This window comes from Poecilia formosa, unplaced genomic scaffold, assembly GCF_000485575.1.
Source record: "Poecilia formosa unplaced genomic scaffold, Poecilia_formosa-5.1.2 Scaffold213, whole genome shotgun sequence".
NCBI classification, from domain to species: domain Eukaryota; kingdom Metazoa; phylum Chordata; class Actinopteri; order Cyprinodontiformes; family Poeciliidae; genus Poecilia; species Poecilia formosa.
Window position 1 is genome coordinate 878,243 of NW_006800152.1, and position 19,982 is coordinate 898,224.

A 19,982-nucleotide genomic window follows, 5' to 3' on the forward strand; every position below is an offset into this window, starting at 1 on the left:
ACAACTAAAGAGTTGCCATATCCTAATAATTACACCTGCTAAACACTCTGCCAGCTTACATGGGACTATAGGAAACAATGTAAGAGTGGCTCAAGTTTCTCCATTTTACTAAAGCAAATAGAAACCGATATTTCCATATGTTATGTAAAACTCATTTGTTGCTGTCCAGCAGTAGTTTGACATGTGTCACATTAGGCAACAAAAACCACACATAGTTTGGAACCGCGTTTTTATTCATCAGTGAAAAATGTCTTTGGATGTCGTCTATTTTTTTTTTTTTTTGTGTATTTTATTTTAAGAAGAATTAATGCAGGGAGGGATAGATGAGGGCAAACTGTGAGAAAAAAAACTTTTTTTAAAGTCAGAGGAGGGGAGTGTGCGCTCAGGACAGTTTGATGTCATCCTCCGATTATCAGCAGCAGGAAGAGAGACGGTGCCAGGTGTGTGACGTAGTGGATCTGCACCGATGAATGGAGCGGTTTGTCCCGGCCCACTGACTGTGAGATCGCTTTATCAATATTGAGAGAAAAGAAAAAAAAATGTTTGTGCAATGTACTTCTTTTAACTGCATAGAGTTCTTTCGAGTCAACCACTTTGACATTTTTATTTGCAGCCTAGAATCGGATCTGATTTTTGTTTTGAACAGAGATGAAGATCAGAGCAGTAGAGGTGAAGGGGGAAAAAAAGAGAGAGGGGTCAAGGAAAGAACAAAAACAGAGGCACTGCCAAGATCACTGCTCTCCCTCCTTTCCTTCTGTCCTCCCTCATTCCTCCTCTAGTGAGAGATCACTGGGGGGAAATCCAAACACTGCAGGAATGTTATCATTGTATTGCATTAGCAGCATTCCCCTGGTTAATTTAATAGGATGCAGACCCCTCCGTTTCATAGCGCCGCTTTGTTTGCTTCCCTTCTTCCTACTTCTGTTTCAAATTTTCAAAAAAATTCTTCAGGTCCTTCTTTATGTCAGCGATTCAGACTCAAATAAATCTTGTTTTTGTAAAGAATGGAGAAAAAAAAACATAAACAGTGTCCGTTGAAAGCAATGGGAATAACTTGAGTTTGTGTGAACTCGTGCTTTGGCTGTCTGCTCACAGCGGTTTGTCGCTGCTGCTTGTGCAGCTCCTTTTTTGGCAAAACTGTAAAGCTGGAGCCGAGGAAGTTTTTTTTTTCTTCTTCAAGGCTATGTTTAGCAATTAGCAGTCAGGGAAAGCTGGCAGTTGTTAATGTGGGATGGTGAGGTGGGTCGTCACGGCAGCGTGATCTTTAGGCATTGGTGACAAATAGCAGCTATAAAAGGAAACGTTGGGGAGCTTCAGGATGTTCTCTGTTCTTTTCAAGACAATCACCACCGGTTCAGTGGACGAGATGGGAATGAAATGATGTGTATGTACAGAGTCTGGGTCAGGAAATCAGTCTCCAAGTTCAATATACTTGTTTACTTCCATTTAGTATCAATTTTACACAATTTCCATGGTATGTGTACATACAGGGGCAAAATCCAAGGTTCAGAAGGATTTGATGGCATTAATTTTTAAAAAATCCATTTAAACTTTCCTCCCATTATTTCAAGATGCATGGTTTTATTGCCTCCTCCTGTCATGTTTTACAGAAAACTACTGTATGTAAAGGTTTCTAATATTACTAATAACGGTGGGACTTGATTCAAATTAAAATTTTTAATAGGGTTAATTGCACGGTCTGTACTTTATCAATCACAATTAATAGCATTTCAATCTAAAACTATATACTGACAAAATCAACAACATTTTAAAATTTTTCTGCTAATTTATTGAATAATTAGACATTTGAGCTCAGCAACCAAGATATTTATTGCTTTTAACCCGTCATTTGGGTAGATAGCAGCTATAAGTAATGAGGTTTATAAGACTAAAAACTGTGTGGTCCATAAAAGTTCAAATGTGGTTTAAAGAAAAACGGCACACATCGAACATCATCATAAACATTCATCGTAACCTGATGAATGAAAAAAGTAGTACATTTGGACGCTGTTCCTTTAAGGCTGTTCTTGTGGTGTTTTATTTTTTACAGAAGCTGTGGATAAGAATAAAACAGTTTTTTCTGTTCCTGTTACATTCCTGATATAAGAATCAATTAGCGTACATTGCAACGTGATTGGTCCAACTAGAGGCACAACAAGTTGATCATGCACCTATTACCTGACCTCTTCCACAGTGTTTCCTTCTACAAACAGCTTGTGTAGACAGTCAAGGCGGTTTGCTGCAGACTCTGTCATTCCTGAGTCTGCAGCAAACTGCCAGACAGAGGACTGTTTCCATTCTTTTAAAAGAAGGCTTTAAACTGTGAAAGTTGTACAGAAATGTGCAAATGTTTCTTTTTCATCGATCACTGTGCGGCTCAGAGGCAAACAGACGGTGAACCGTGCAGTAACCTATACATCAGTGTCTGGAGATAAAACATCCCTCCGTGCGAACCTTGTCCTTCTGCTTATCTGAGGCTGAGAAACAATTCAATAACTTTTTTTTTTGTTGCTGTTATTTAAGCAGGAAATAACTTTTCTTAAAGAGTTCTGTGGCACTGGGGAGCCAGCGCACTCACACATAATCAGAGAGGTAACCTGGGCGACCTTCACTGCTGCTCATTCTGGGTCTTCCCAGGTGTAAATGATTATTTTAATAATCGAGTAATTTATTATTGTGACAATTAATTTAGACCTTGAATACAGAATTGCACCATTCTGTAGAAGCTACTTAAGCTAGAAAAAGAAATATGAGAAAATGCAAGTAAATAAAACAGTTTTGTTCCTTTTTGTTAAACAAAAAGAAGGAAAAAAGTTCAGATTCAATGATTCAGACATTACTTTGTCTCAAGTTTGAAGTATTAAAAAAGATGAATGCCTCAATTTCAGCTTGAGGCAATAGTAAAAATGAACTTTTATATTATATTTACTTTGGTCTCAAGTTTGAGGTATTTAAGTAGTAATAATTTAAAGTGCAGAAACGGATAAAAAAAAAGTTTCACATTAAATAAAAAATAAAACTGCCTTTTATAATATACTTCACTTTCAGTCTCAAGTCTGAAGTATGTAAATAGATTTTTTTAACTTATTCTTCCTCTTATAGACTTTTCAAATGTCAATGTCAAATTTATTTATATAGCACTTTAAGACAGAACTGCACCAAAGTGCTGTACAAGAACGACAACACAAATGACAAAACAGAGCACAAAACAATACATCAGTTAAATGCCAAAATGTTTTGTCTTTTGGTCAGACAAAACAGCAAATCACAGTCATACAAATCAGCTTAAATTTTAGTAAGTATAAAGTTCTTCAAAACAATCAGATTGATGAAGTGGCAAAAATTGTAAATAGATATTTCTAAAATATTTTTTTCATGTGATTACTTGATAAGCAACTATTAAAAGTGATTAAATGGAGCTGGAAGATCTGGAGCAGAAGCTGAAACAGTGGAAAATCCCAGTTATGAGCCTGCAGAGAGGAAAGTCACACATCTGGAAGGATTTTAAACTTCGTTAAAATAAAACGACTCATTATATAATCTGAAATTGAGCTTAATGTTTCACTCTGTAATTTTTATGAATTGATCTAGAACGCATACTCTAGTGACATTTTGTTGATTTCCTCCTAACTCCATCATTTACTTCTAAAGAAAGTTAAAACTTCTTTCTTGTCTGCAGTTTTCCCCAGGGTTTCCTTTTCACATTTCTGGCTTTAAACCCCAAATTTAAATGTATTTATTTTTTGAATCCTTATCTCAAATTTCTCTACTTTCTTTCCCCAGATGATTAACTCAGAATTTATCTCTTATTAAAATAATTATCTGCAGGACTCTTTTTTTTTTCTTTGCTAAGTTCACACACTAATGCCCTTTATGAGGAGAGCGTTTGTTTCTTTAAACTGTTGCAGTTGTTCAGCTTCAACCCCCATTTCCTCCCAGGATAAGATGCAATACATACAGAAAATGCTTATGCAGTTTGATATTTTTCTTATGTCAACTAAAAATACATTTCTCCTCCTCCTTCTTTTTGCAGGTCGCGGTGGTAAAAGTGAGAAACACGGATAAGGTCTTCGCTATGAAGATTCTCAACAAGTGGGAAATGCTCAAGCGAGCAGAGGTTAGCACCAACTTTATTAGTTCTGGTTATCTGAAGCAGTCTGCTGCAGTAATCATGGAAATGCTTCAAGGAAAATAATGATGAAGGTTTTGAAAAAAAGAAAAAGAAAGAAAGGGCCTCCTGTCAGGAAAACCCACATCCTCCGTGGAGTTTCATTTGAATCAAACATTTGTTGATGGATTGCAGAACATGTCGCAGCCTGATCTGCCCATGCGTGTTTTTCTCATCATCTCCTTCCTGACACCATCCTCACATTCCTGTTGGCCTGCTGGGTCTCTGAACTAGCGGCTCACATGTCGCAAAGCAAAAAAAAAAAAAAAAAAAAAAACACTCCACAGTGTTTAGACGTACGTGCAAAACGCCCAGAGGTAGGAAATGTGACAGATCCACAGACGAGATCTGCAGAAATCTGCAACTGCTACAACCTGAAGAGATGGGGTGTTTTTATCCTCAGGCAAATAAAACTCATTTAGAGCCACAACTGTTACATCACTTTTAAAAGACAGTTTACACATTTCTATGAACCACCTTTTTTTTTTTTTTTGGCAGTTTTTTTTGGATTCAAAATAAATATAAAATTGAACAAAAAAAAGGATGGATCTTGTTTTTTCAGTGGAAAATTATGCACAAGAATTATAAAAAAAAACACATTTATTCCTACATAAATAAAAAAAAAAACCAGAACAAAGCATGTATGTCATACTTTAGGTTTAATTCTCTGTGGAAGTTCAACATAAATATTGCAGGAGGAAACGGCTAAAACTCTTCATTTATTATCATATCTATAGTTAAAATATTAGTAGGTTCTTTTACACTTTAACCAAAATTATTAAGAGATGATTCAGAGCCAAAAAGCTTCAGTCCCTCTTAGATGTACACATCACTACCTTCCTAATTTAATAGCCTAATTGATTTTTTTTTTTTTGTTGCCAAAAATGATTTTGTAATTTTCTACCTAAATCATCTTTTGACAAAAAATAACAAGCCATTATTTTAGGAAGGTGATATAGATTTAGAACATATGGTGATGAAGTTTAAGTGTTTTTCTATTTCTTTTGATGGTTATTTCTTCATTCTGCATGTTTGTGTCGACCACAATACAAATATGAAGACCTTTTTTGAAAAGAAAAAAAAAATCCTTCAATTGGTCCTCATCTGTTTCTTTCTCTGAAACACAGAGAAATAAGTGGCATAACAAAAATAATGAAAGGTACAGACCGGGTTTTTTTCGACTCTGAGGTCATTCGAGATAAATTTGTGATATCAGGTCAGCTACCAAAACTTCCTCACCGTTTTACTGTAGCATGGAAAAAACATTGTTTTGCCATGATTTATTCCTCCGGTTTACAGAAAGTCACCAACACAGGATTCACACACACAGACACACACACACACACACACTCACACACACTGCCAATGTCTACAGGAATGTAGAAGATTTTAAAACGTCTTTGAATCTTTGTGTAGACGGCGTGCTTTCGAGAGGAGCGGGACGTGTTGGTGAACGGAGACAGCCAGTGGATCACCACCCTGCACTACGCCTTCCAGGACGACAACAACCTGGTAACACAGAAGCCTTCCTCCTCTGCAGCCTGGGCAGTACCACAGAAACATGTTTTCAGCAACTGACCTGCATGGAATCAATAATAGAAAGAAATGAATAATTCAACTCTGATGTCACCATTATAGAGATATTACTAATGCAATAAACACAAAAAAGAATCCGGTTTTATTAAGGGAGCATCCTGACGGCTCACTTCCTGTGGAGTGGGCTTAATGTGGGTGATGCTTGTATAAATAAACAGCTTACGCTTTTTGACGTTGCACATCCTGCATTGTGACTATTGCTCATACGAACATTGCGTTGTCATGCTGCAACAGCTCTGTTTGTGTGCGTCTGTGTCCATAGTAACGACATCGGTGTCGGGGTTGCATCACAGTATTTTTCTTAGTATTATTCTGATAACAATAAAAGTGACAATAAGAANGTACAGCGGAAATTGTCCTAGCACTACTGTAGAAGCTGTCATCTACAGTCTACTGCTTTTTGGGGTACAGCCAATCAGTACCAAGGAAAAATGAATGCCTCTCATGGATTGGTTGCTTTACAAATGCTAGTGAATAGCATGTAGGGTAGCACTGTGACTACCAGCTTTTCTTTGGAATATTTTAGAAAAACAATGTATTCAGGGCTGAAGGAGCTGGCTAGAAATTAGATTACCTTTCTGTTTATCTCATCTATTATGTATTTAATGGCTCCTTTTTAGCAAGAGAAACTGCCTCTGCTGGATGACTCATATTACATCTTCTATGTTGATCATTACTGGCATTTTTATACCAGTTAATATTTTAAATGAGCTATATTTTACCACCTCTTTGCTCCGTTTATTCAGGTTCTTAGTCAGTTTTCTGCTTCTCAGTCCCACATGAACCAAATTTTTTTCTTTTTTATTATTTTTTTCTGTTGTAAAGCACATCTTGCTTTCAACAGAAAGTCTGTCTGTGTGTCTGTGTGCGCGACTTCCTTCACGTCTCACACCCTCGTCTCAACAAGAAGCCGCCCACTGCCCCCGTATCCTCCCACGCCGACTCAATCTACTTATCAGTGAGGTGATTAGCCTCCTAACTGTTATCTAGGTGTCTGGCTGCTGTTGCTCGGCCGCTGTTTGTTCTCACAGCTTACAGTGTCGGCCCTCAGCTTCTGGACGAGGCTTAAATGGATAAGGCTTCCTGCATGGGTAACTCCGAAACAGAGCCTTAAGTGAATTAATCGGAAACAGGTGGATTTCTTAAAGGGGTGGCGTTATGTAAAATGGACTGTTTTGAACTTTACTTCAAGTTAGGATGTTGTTCCCTCACCAAAAACATTCACGCATGTCTGAGAAATCCTTCAAGCTCCTGTGGCAGCCAGTCAGCTGTGCAAAACGTCTGGTTGGACGTAGCCCCACCTTCGAGGATGAAGCTCTTCCTCTTAGGTACAGTTTGCAAGCTTCTTAAAGAGACAGTGATTCAATTTCAATGCGTTAATTTTGGAAGTAACATTTATTTCAAGTCATATTTGATACACATGTACATACAGCATTTTTATAACAACTGAAGGTGACATAGTTACTTAATTGTGCTGGAAAATGGCATCATGTTTCTGGAAAACACACAATTCTGTGTGTTTTCCAGATCCATTAAAGATCTGCCATTAAAGGCAGATCTTTAATGGATCTGCCTTTTACATGTCACTAACCACAGTTTCATAAAAGGGAAACTGGAAATGTGTTGTAGATGGAACAATATTGTGACGTAAAATTGGAGCAGTTCCAGAGAAAATTTGTTCCCACTGTTTTACTTTAAGTCCTCCTTGATGCAGTTACATATTCATCCTCTTCCTGCTGCGAACACGCGGTGTGTCCCGACACGCCCAGCTGTTCCCAGATGGATATTTTCAGGATGCTTTTGGTTACAAGTCCCAGCACTGACACCTTTTTATTCTGGAGGTTATAATTAGTAGCCAAGTCGGTTTTTTTTCTTTTTTCCCTTCACTGTGACGGGGACTAGTTGTGGCCTAGAAAGCCTCCGTTATACTCAGCTACAGCAGAGGGGAGTGTATATATAACATAGCACTTCACTGCCCTCCAATTATTTTGGAAGAAGAAAGTTGTAATCTAGCGGTTTCCTCCAGATTTTAGTGAGCGTTGACTTTGCAGGATAAATGGCTTTTTTTCTTTTTTTTGTAACATAAGAATCCACTGTCTGCTCTAAAATGCTGTACGGTTGTTGTATCGTTAGCAGGAAGTGCTATTTTCTCCTTCATGAGGTTGCGCAAGTTGCTGAAGATGTTTCTTCTTGGACAAACAAATAAAAACAAGTCCTTTTTTTATTTGTACAAATTGCCAAACCCAGAATCATCAGTGCGGGTTTTCGAAATGGGAAGCTGCTGTTGTAGAATTAATGGTTTACATTTTTCTGTTGGCTTTTCCCTCATGTTGTTGAGGCAGTGTGTTATTTGCCCTCTTGAGCCAAACATGGAAGAGAGCGTTTCCTGTGTCAGCCCTAAAGGCTGCATTTTACGGCCTTGAAAACATATCTCACCTGCCAGTTCAGTCCCTGCAGTTCTACTTTAACTGCATCCTTGGGGACGGAGCGACATAACAGCACAGCTGGCAGGATTTTCTCCCTGTAAATGTTTCCTTTGCTTGTAATCATTTTACTACCAAACTGTTGTGGAAATGGTGAAACTGGGCTAGACGGAGTATTTCATGCATCTTTTCTAAAACCTGGAGCCAACTAAATCTTACAAGTTACTGAGTTGACTATTTAAGATATTTTTTTATGTACCATCATAATAATTTAGCTCCATTGTCCATTTTTAGCTATCTGTTGATACTAAATTTACATGATTCTGATTTCTCTTATAAAGATATGCCTACAAGGGACTCAAAATATTTTTTCCACCTTTCCTGATTCATATCCACTTAAAACTTTGAATGTGAGCGAACATTCACTCTAAAGCTTTTGTTTTAGTCTTCAGCATCTTATGTTTGCAATTAGCACAGTTGGCATTAAAAGCCATAAACCCTTACAGATTTTGCTCATAGGAAAAATGGGTCACCTGTCGATTGGAAGGTTTTTGGTTCCATTCCAGCTTCCTCTACTGCTTGTTGAAGTGTCCTCAAACAAGACGCTGAAACCCAAGTTTCCTAGCAATAGTAGCGGTCCGACAACATGAGCAGAACCTAGCGTCTCACACCGCTACCCCGACGATTTAAATTATTGTTTGAGTTATTTGCTCAGCTTTCTGACCGTCATGCTCGTCTGTGTGAGTGTCGGCAGTTGTGCTCTGTTTTACCTGGTGCCTGAGCGCTACGGATGTCTTTTCCTGCTGTGAGCCTCGATATAGCTGTACTCCGTCAAGTGCTTGCTTTTTAAATGTCATATTAAATTCATTTTGTTTATGTAATTTGACGTTTTTTTCCATCGCAAGTTGTAAACTTCCCCATTCACTCTCAGGGTTAAAGTTCCACACGACATTGGTTTGTTGCGCAGTGAGAAGGAAAGAGGGAGAAATGCTGCTTACAGGACCTCTGCAGGCTGCAAAGTATGACGCATGTGATCGGCAACAAGAGACTGTGATCAGCGAACACAGTTCATATACTTTTTCACGAAAATCGCATGATTGTGATCTCTTAACCATTGATCGGCACATCCCTAGTCACAATTGTTAAGGAATGACATGAGCAGCACCGACCCAAGTCTTGTTCTGTTGAGGCAACTTACAAGAACAGCTGATATGCCTTCGTATACGGTAGTATCTGTCTGGGTTTGTCCTTTGTTATATTCGGAGTAAGTTTTTAAAACAACAGGCCGTGAGTGTCTAGACACGGTCCAGTAACCCTTTGGTTGTTTTAGTTGGAAGTAGTTAATTATTATTTCACCATGTGCTACGTTTCTTGCTAAGATGCCATTATTTTTATGCAGTTATGACACAAGTAGATTGTAGTACATCAAAGCTTGCAAAGAACCAGCCAGCCTCTGTTTAATATGTAGATATACTGTTGGTTACTTGTTCTTGGCTGTTCTTGTGTTGTCGTCTGTGCTTGTTGTTCCCTCGGGTCCTTCCTGTCGCCTCCAAAGTCAAGCACATCTAGCTGGGCAGGTTTCTTGTGAATGAAAGAGATCTTGAGTTACTGCTGTCACGTCACATTAGCCACAGGGAGCCTGAACTATGAACATATCTTCACACTGAATAGAAAATACCTTGGGTTAATGTGTCCAGTGATATTCCTCTGTTTTTCCCCAAACCTTTTTAACTAGGGAAGCACTGATCCACTGATATCTGATGTTTGTTGTCGGCCGATATGAACCGATACAGAAAAACAATGCTGCATTACAAATTCATTTGATAACTCTGCAGCAGTACAGCACACTTAAACACACCAATAGCTTCACAAGTTTGGTCAAACATGTAAAAACAGTGAGCACAATTAGAAGTATAATAGCCAATTGTAAAGTAAATAATAAACACACCGACAAAATCAATATATTGACTGTCTTCATCAAACGTAAAAAAGAAACTGCAACCTTCTTTCAGTTGATTCAGAAAGTACAATTAGTCATTCTCTCAAAAATAAATAAAGCATGATGTTACTCAGAGCATAAACATAGAATAGATGGAGTAGATCTGCCCTTATGGATTGTCACCGATACCCAGTCTACAATTTTCTTTCAACATCAGGACGATACAGATATTGGTATCGGATCGACGCATATCTACTTTTATTTTCCCCGTCTTTGTCACCCTGAACATTAAACACGTCCAAACCAATCTGACAGCCTCCATCCGGCTCGCCGCTTCGAAGGCCTCCCAAACAGACAGCAAGCGCTCGCTTTCATCCATTTGTCTGGATCCATTTATAGTATGGGTGGCCCAATGGGAATCAAATCCTTAAATGGTGCAGCGTCAGTGCTGAGCTGTACCAGTTGAGCCGCAGAGAGCTGTAAGCAAAACCCCCCCTCATTTTTCACAGGCTGCTGAGGGGAGGGGAAACAGAGCGAGGATGAGCCCAGAAAAGGCAATAGGGAACCTGCTGTGCTTTGACGTGACAGTACTGGAGACCCACTGGCAGTGAAAGTTTTGATACTTAACTTCCACCAACACCTTCGTAAACTTAAGAAGGCCTCTGTGTTTTGAGTTTTTCTGCCTTTACTGTTGGAAAACATCCGTGTTCCCGAACATTCCCACAGCCCATACCCAGTATTCCAAAGCTACGGCTCTCGTAACCACAGAGTAGATTTTCCTCCTCCCAACCTCCCCTCATCCCCCTGCCGCATCTTTCAGGCTGATGTAGAGCTCTGGCCCATGGAGGCTCTAAGAAGACTCTTATAAAAGCGATTGTTCCCTGGACTGAGCAGCAAGTGTTCCTACTGCTGGCAGTAAAAGATGAAGATTCATACAGCTGTCAGTGTCTGTTCCTCTGGCAGCCTCCTCCGCCGCAAGCATCTCTGTGTAATGTGGAGTTGGATACGGGGCGAACACAACTTATTGTTTCTCTCAAGAGAAGATATTCCAGGGAAACCAGCCTGACTTTTTACACATGATAGAATTATGCTCTGACTAATGTTGTCAGATATGGATATTTATATTTTTCTGCTGAGGCCAACTTAATTATTCAGTGGTGCTTTGCAGAAAACCTACAGTGACATGGACGAGTGTTCATACCCCTTCACTCGAAAGAGTATTAGTGTTACAGCCTTAATTTATTTTATTGGGGTTTTAAGGGATTGATGAATGGGAAGAGGTAGGGAAAGGTTTTCAAAATCTAGTACAAATGGAAATGTATTTATATTTATCCAGTCAGCACTTTGTGGAACCACCTTCTGCTGCTTGTAAAGCTAAGAGTCTTCTGAAGTATATCTATTACTTTTACACATCCAGAGTGAAGGTTTTGCCATCTCTTTGTTCTGATTGGATCGGGAACATCTGTAAGGACCAATCCTTTAATGTTTATGTATCAAAGGGATAAGGGACAATATTATTGAAAATCAACTTTTTGAGCTTTACATCATATTATATTGTTATTCCCTCATCAAAAACATACCTACAGTGTTGCCTCTATTCTTTCATACACGTTTGAGAAATACTTTAATCTCCATGGCAACCAGCTGCGTAAAATGTCTGGTTGGACTAGCTTTGCCTTCAAGGTTGAAGCTCTTTTTCAGAGCTGAAGTTTTCAAGCTCCCGCCTCAGAGCAGCCCTCCCACCCCCCTACTCCCCCACTTAACTCCTTCAGACTAGCCAGCAGCAATTAGCAAACACTTGGTAGAACTGCGCATCAGCTGAGCTCATTAGCGGAGCTACTTCTCAGAGCAAAGCTGGTAGAAATGTTGTTGAATGTTAATAGAGGAGTGATGTTGTGATGAGTTCCTGAAGGTGGAGTTTCAGAAAGAGACAAAGGCCCAATTTCAAGGCGCAAATTATGAAGTCAAATTTCTATTAAGCCATATATGGTATATGTCGTATTTTTTGTAACCAAAGTTAGCGGTTGCTTGATTGTGATATAAAATGGCGTTATGTGCCTGCATGTAATATATATAGTCCTGCATCTTTAAGGGTGGTTTTATTAATAATTTAGTGTGTTCGTTTTCTGCCAAGCTTTTTATATAAAGTCCATAAGGTTTGATTTTGGACTTCATGTTCTTCCACATGTATGCTGTAACCCAGATATGCACCAGACTGAAGAGATTTGTCATCCGGTCTTTAATTGAAAGAGAGAAAAGAGAAAGGCAATAAATCATGCAAATTGAAGTTATTGAGTTTGTTTTAATTTGTCATGCAATTTATAGATTTATTGATTAAAGTGACAGGCCTAACTTGTTTGTGTTTAGTTTACTTTGCACAATACCCAATAAAGTCCATTAAAGCTCATGTTTCCATTGGTATGAACACTTTTGCAATTGAATGCAACTACACTGTTATATATTTGGCAAGTGTCACAAAGACCTCCTTCATTATCCAAACGCCAGACGTCCCAGAAACCATGGTTGACCAAGCTGCTGAACGCTGAGCAGTTCAGCGTGTTCTGAGCAGGGCACACGGCTTCCAGCAGCAAAAAAATGTTTGTGCTAGATTATTATCAAAACACGCTGAATGACAAAGCGCAGATTTGTTCTCCAGGAGGATCTGATTCAGTTGTTAAAATATCACTGCATATTATATCAGCAGTGGATCTGAAAGGTTAGTTGTGCAACATGAGGCTTATCGACGTCCGTAGCAGAGGAAACGACGCAGCATCTCCAACAGGGTGGCGAATCGTCCGTCAAGCTAAGCGAACGTGAAAGGATCCCGACACCCTTTATCTACAGATTGTATCAGACGGCTGCGTTGACAGAGCCGTCTAAATTGGCTGGTTTGCGGCGTGGGTCGGACACGTCTATGCGCCGTCTTGGAGAACCCTTTGAAGTCGAGGGGGAAAAACTTTCCTCACACAAACCAGAAGTGGCCTGCTTTCCACACGCTCCACAGCAGGCTTCAAACCGTTTCACACCGGATCTCCTCCATTGTTTTGGCCCGAGTCAGGCCCCTCTCCTTCTCCTTCATTTTCTTTTGCTGTTTGTGGTTTCTTAATATTTCGGGAACATCCTGTTTGTGTGTTTTAACGCTGTGGGGGCACAGATTGTTCAGTTTTGAAACCTCCAACCAGCCCTGCCCTCTCATTATTGTGACAGAGCGTGATATGATGCAGAAAGAGAGACAAACTGAGATGTGAAGAACACCGCATTGAGTGGAATATGTGGTTTGCTGCGGTGGAGCGGAGGGGGCCCCAAGGGTTACTGCAGGCTGACACCGCTGGGAATTCTGGTGTTGCTGGTGTTCAGTCTTGCATTTAATGCAATTTAATGCTCTGAAGCATGTTTACATAGTATAGAAGTCATCGTCCGTTTGTCTCTGATGGATTTATGGCGCCTTAATGAGTGTAATGCTTCATATTTGCGATTCCTGATGGATAAGCAAATATTTGTCAGCGTCCCTCGACATGTCAGTTGAAGTGTTAAATAGTGCTTGATGTGTATGTCATAGACCAACACAAAGTGACAACAGATCAGGAAAATATTAGATGGTTTTTAGAAAATCTGAAATATGACATGCTTTTTTACATTTTTAGTTTAGTTTACTTTGCACAGTTAAAATACAGATCAAAAGATATTGAGAAAAAAAATACCAGTGCAGGAAAAGGCAACAATCCAATGGGCCTATATAAAACCTCCACACCAAATAGCATAGAAAAATAGAGCCATCTTTTAGATCTAAAAGATGGTTTAGAGCAAAGCATATTTGTGTTAAGAAAGGTCTAGTCAAAGTTTAGACAGAAATAAAATTGAGACTGTTACAAAATTGATATTCATAGTGCTTGTTGTCATCCAATCAGACTGATTTAAAAGTGTTGTACAAACACGAACAGGCAGAAATGGTTGAATATTGATGCTACATTGTGTTGGTGTGATTAAAAAAAGTCCCAATAAAATACTTTGAAGTTTAAAAGGTGTGAGTACTTGTGCAGGGCTGTGGATCTGGATTGTAAAAACTTTTTCATTGGGGCTGATGATGCCTTCCGGCTCACATCTGCAGGGGGAACCTCTGCTCGAGACATAAAAGCGTCTGGTTGCATTTTAATCTGTAATTTGGCTCATTTACTGAGTGTTTTTTGGGCTACTTTGCAATCGAGTTGCTAAAAGCGCCAGCTTCAAGTGCCTCCAACACCGAGCCGCTTTCCCTTTTTAGGACAAGGCTGTTGAAAACACACCGCCTCAGTTTTTCCTTTGGTGACGTTCTTAGGCTATTTATTCAGTCCTCTGTTAATTGTAGTTACTTGTCCTTTATTTAACTTAGAAATACCTTTGGAATAAAACAGCTGTTATTCATACAAGATGAAAACCTTGTCCTTTATGCAACAGTACAGATGGGAGTGGATAAAGCCGTAAACGAATGAAACTAGTTCAGCTTAATGTTGTTCTCAGGTGGGATTTTTGTGTAAACAGATGATGAAAAAGGGGGACGTAAGGTTTTTTTGATGAATAAATGTCAGATTTTAGAGGAATTATCTCCATAAAAAAGGAGATGATGAAATCTGGGCTAAAATTTTTTGTCATCTTATGTTACAGGGCAGAGTTATTTGTTTTTATGGTTTTTGGCTCCTACCGGCAACAGGCTTGCCTCGGTCATAATGAGGGAAAGGCCATCCCTGGGTCGTTCTCCTCTCCTCTCTCTGCTGTTTTCTCTCTTCGTGTCAGATCCTGGAAAGCCTATCTATCCTGTCTCCATCTCCCTGTCTCCCTTGTCTTTCTTGTGAGCAGCATTTTTGTGTCATTACCTCACCCATTATGGCTTCCAGATATCCCTCAGTCACACTCAGGATTTTGAGATGGGGTTAGAGAGCGGTGTGGGTGAAATTCTCGGACATGCACTGTAATTTGGACCGCTTCCATTCAAGCCTTTTTCTGTTTGCACCTTTTTACTTAACTCTTTATGAAAATTATGGCTGCAACGATGACCCTTATTATCACCAGATTTTCTATTTTCACCCAATTACATTCATTATTTTTCCTCCAAAAAGCTATTTTGTTTAATTTCCTTACATTATTTTTTCACATTTATTGCAAACTGCAAAATAAAATGCCAACAAACATGTCCAACTTAAGCTACTCAATATGTATATAGCAAGCGCAAACAGATTCTATCTGCACATTTATATGTGACTGGAACAGGATGAACTGAGACCAATTTGCTCAGCATCAAAAGGTCTCATTAACACACACAAGGGGAGTGTTGGACATTACGGTTTTTATTTTTTTTATAATAAGTCATTCTTTGACAAAGAAATGTAACTATGTGGACGCTTCCAAATTGGTAGATGATTATTAGGGCTAAGGTATTTCTGAATTGAATTTCCTCACAAATTCAAGAAATATTTTCTCAAACCAATTTGAGCTGTAAAAAACTTGAAATAACATTTGCAACCTGGCTCCTTTGTCAGTGAATCATATACTTTTTCCCACAATGCCTGTAGCTGAACAAGACTGATGTAGTGAGCATGAACACACACTCAAACTGATGTCACACACTTATTCAGCGTTAAAAACATACACTTGTAACATTGGTCAAATGGTTTAAGAAAAAAAAAATTAAGAAAATAATGTGCTGAATAAAATATTGATCAATTTTATGTTTTTGTCAATCATTATCATGATAGCAACATTAACTTAATATTAATTTAATCCATTCAATAAGCTATTTTTTGAGATTTAAATCTTATGTTGACATATGTTGAGTAGCATTACCTTAACCAATTTAGTAGGTCAATTATTGCTTTTGAGTCCAAATTAGCTACAAAGTTAATGTTAGCTTAAATGCTATCATCATGTTGAATTACACAAATATATCGGGTAACATTATCTTAGCCCTTTTAGCAAGTCAACTTTTCCTTTTAAGTCCAAATTAACTAAAAACGTTAACATTATTTTAAATGCTATCATTATCATGCAGTATATGTCAAAATTGCTAATAAAATTAGTTATTTCCTCCTTTTCTACCTAAATGAGTTACAAAACCTAACCTCCCCCACACTGAAAAGCTTTCTGGGCTAGAGTTGGTACACATTGTGACATTTTTAGAATCTCCATCAAATAAAGAAGCATTGGGTTGTTCTGTTCACTCCATCACTGTCCATTGAACAGTCTTTACTTAATCCCACACAAATAGCCCCTTTTACACAAGCATGCACTCTTAATTTATTTTTGCACACATTCAAACCATGCCATGTGGCAACGCTTACTGCAGAACAAGAGGTTTATTTAAGGTTATGACTTATTTTTTTATTTACACAGAATCTTGTTCCACCCAGCACTGAGTCACATACACCAGCTATGGTTATGTATTAGACGTAATAGCTCTTTGACTAATGCACAGACACGAGTTCACATACTTCACATGAACACACCCAAGCCCGGGCCTGTTCCGGTGAGTGAACACGCTCGCCCGTTGTTGCTCAATTTCACACTAAATGTCTCTTGACTCCATTGCCGGTAATGGAGTGAGATGGGTTCGATAAGCCGCACTCCAGTACTTCTGGGCCAAACCAGTCTGGCCGTGTGGCGCAGGTGGCGTCGCTCATGTTTTTCCAGTTCCACTGCATCCAAACACCGACCGCTGAGATCACCTGCCCTCGTGTTGCACCTGACATGTGGTAAACCTTCCAGTTTGTGCGCAGATCAATGCCTTATTCCCCACACCCCACCCCCACAATGCCTTCAGAATGACATGCCAGCATTTTTTCCAGTCTTGGCTCACTTGGGCCGTGCGTTGCAAAACCCGGAAAACAAAGAATACCAGTCATGCTAAAGTTGGGATAGTCGGGCTTCCCGAGTGTTACCATTGGTTCCTGCTGCACCGTGTCATGGCAACGGTTGCTGTGTTTAGGTGAGGTGTATATTTTGTTAATGAACTAAGATGTATGACCAAGCTGTTGTACTTTTCATTTCGTCTGCTGTTGAAAGGGATGCGGCGAGTCCTTTCAAAGCGCACACACTGATCCTAAAGTAAATCTGGACTGTTGTTGCTTCAGACTGTATTATATGAGATGACTAAATTGATTGATATATTGGCTCAGTATTTCCACATATGCCAGCGGTTAAAAGCAAACTTTGAGGAGTATATAGTCAGCAGTTAGTCGTCGGGTGTAAGCACCACGACCCTTCACTTTGCATGCACATATTTGTGTACGTCTATGTTTGCACATGAAGTTTGTTGTGGAAAGGGGCCTGTGGGCTCCTGGCTCCGAGAAGAAAGACATTTCTCGTGTGGCTGCTTTAAGTGCAACTCCTGAGTCAGCCTGCAGCCACTAATTCCTCCCTCTCAGAGCCCCACTCTCCTTTCCCCTCTCTATGGCCTACATCTCAGTTCAGCTTGTGTAATTGACAATTACACCGCCTTGAAAAAACATTTATGCGCCATGAACTTTTCCACATTTTGTCATGTTACGACCACAAACTTTAATGGGAGTTTTTATTGGGATTTTATGTGTCGGATCAACACAAAGTAGTACATAGCTGTAAAGGGGAAATAACAGGACACAAAGTTTTCTCTGATTTCCCCCTAAACAAAATAAAACCCAATTTCCTTTGGAAGTCATCTAAAGAATGTGTTTGGAGAACATTTAGAGAAGCGGCTCAGAGAACCATAGTAACTCTGGAGGAGCTGGAGAGACACAAATTTTGCTCGATGATGAATTGTCCCAGAAATTATTGCAATAAATGATGATGTTATTTCAATACCATTTACAAGCTATAGAATAGTGGCTTAATAATGCAAGAACCAAAACACATTTTGGTTTTATCGTAACAAAATTTGTAAACTTTCAAACGATGTGAATACTTTATCAAGACATAATAATTTACTGATTTTGCACTTTAGATTAAATTTAGATAAAATGAATATGTTTCTGCCATGATGGCTGTAGAATTCAATATACCAACAGTGTCTGGTGTTGTGTGATCTTGATGTTGGGCTGAATGGTACCAGTGGGTCTTTGTGCGAGTACAGAGGGGGCTTACCCAGTTTGTTTGACAGAGGCAGCCCTCTAAATAGAAATGACAAGTTAGTGATCGCCAAGAAAAAGACAGATGGAAAGTGTTCCGTATCCCAGAGAGCATTCAAGACTCTCTTGCCAAGAGTTGGGGAGGATCGTAGAGCCAAACTAGTAAAAGGATGGGGCCTGGGGTCTCACTTGAAAATGTCCAACTATTTATTGTCGTAATTTATGGTGACGAGATCTGGTAAAAACATACTTGCTAACAGTTTATACATCCTTGAAGTCAACAGTTTAATCAGTGCCAGTGTGTGTTGCAGACCAAGCTGCTGTTATTATAGTAGTTTACAGAAGAATCAGTTTCCGTGAAAGATATCAAATTGCAAACTTGTCCAATCAGAGTATTTGATTGGACTGTTAAACCACTGGTGGTATTGGTGGTATTCTGGGATTTTATGTTCCTTACATTATAGATGACGATATCTGTCAGTCCATCGACCCATCCATAAATGCATCTATACTCCCTCTATCCTGTCCTTCATTCTTTTCTTCCTTAGCATGGCAGTCCCATCAGACCGTCAGTTCCTGAAACTACACACACACAAAAAACCCTTGTAAAAGCGCACATGGGAATAGTGTGACCCTGCTGGACTATACACAGAATAAAAAAACTTGTGGGTCCCAAATGATCCAATCTCTGTAGACCGCTGGAGGGTTAATGCTTTAATCTGTTCATCCATCCACCCATTTATGCTTTTGTCTATCTGTCCATCTGTCCCTCCTTCGATCCATCCAGTCTTCCTTCTTTCCTTCGTGTTTTGTGTGGGTTCAGGTTGGAATCGTCTAAAAATGAGGTTAAAAGGGTCAGGAAAGTTTGGAAATACTGGAAAAGTACAGATATTTGACAAGAAAGATACGTAGGGACTCTACAAGTACCTTTTTGTGCTCCCATGGTTGTTCTTTAGAATCTTGCCACACAGTGTTCCAACGTTGGTCAGGTGTTTCTTACCTGCTAAGGCAGCGTTGTTGCTGGCATTTCTTTGCTCTGCTAGAAGCAACTCTCCCTCTGCCCTGCGACCCCCGGCTGTCATCGGACTCGGCTGCAGCTTTGAGGGAAGAATTGGGAGAGAGAGATTGTTGAGCAATGAGTGACCTGTTTGTTTTATTTCAGCAGGCATTTCCCTGTTTCACAGTGGGAGAACATCCTCTTGTTCAGCACTGGAGGTTGTGTGAAGTTGAGGCAGCCAGACAGTGTTTTGCCACGGTGGGATCACAGACCGGCCAGAGTGTTAGCTTGACTGGTGAAACTCCTCTTACTGCGACACAGTAGTTGGAAACACCAAGAGGATGTTTCCATGGAGATGCCATTGTTTACTAACCCCAAGACGTTTGGCAAACCTAACGAGCACTACATCTTGTAGTTGGGTTATTATTGACTTAAAAAAAAACGTGATATCAGTTCACCAAGGATGCTGACCTTGCGAACTTGCAGCCAATCCAGGTTGTCCTTGGCATGCTGGGAGCATGTAAACCAGGAAGTGGCCTGAATAGTTCTCCACAAATGAGGGAAATGCTGACTCTGTCAACATAGATCAAATCTGTCGAACATTTGCGAGAGAACGTTGGCAGCTCTCGCAGATCCCTCCCTAATCCCTTTTTTTCCATCAGGAACCATAACTGAGGGCACAACAATAGCAAACGTTATCATCCAGCCTCTCTGTGTCCGGTGTCATTTACTGCAGAGAGAACCAGGTGGTCACCAACTCTGTGATAAAATCCATTTAGAAGGACGT

General features: G+C 39.6%; 1 protein-coding gene across 1 annotated transcript in view; it reads left to right on the plus strand.

Annotated features, from left to right (window-relative positions):
- LOC103148831 (serine/threonine-protein kinase MRCK alpha-like) overlaps positions 1 to 6,043 on the plus strand; it is a 36,899-nt gene extending 30,856 nt beyond the window's left edge. The window contains exons 4-5 of the mRNA XM_007567789.2: positions 4,034 to 4,117; positions 5,585 to 6,043. Coding sequence (XP_007567851.1) covers positions 4,034 to 4,117; positions 5,585 to 5,746 — 246 coding nt within the window. The 3' untranslated portion in view covers positions 5,747 to 6,043. The remainder of the gene's footprint in view (positions 1 to 4,033; positions 4,118 to 5,584) is intronic.
- Positions 6,044 to 19,982: the final 13,939 nt, after the last annotated feature.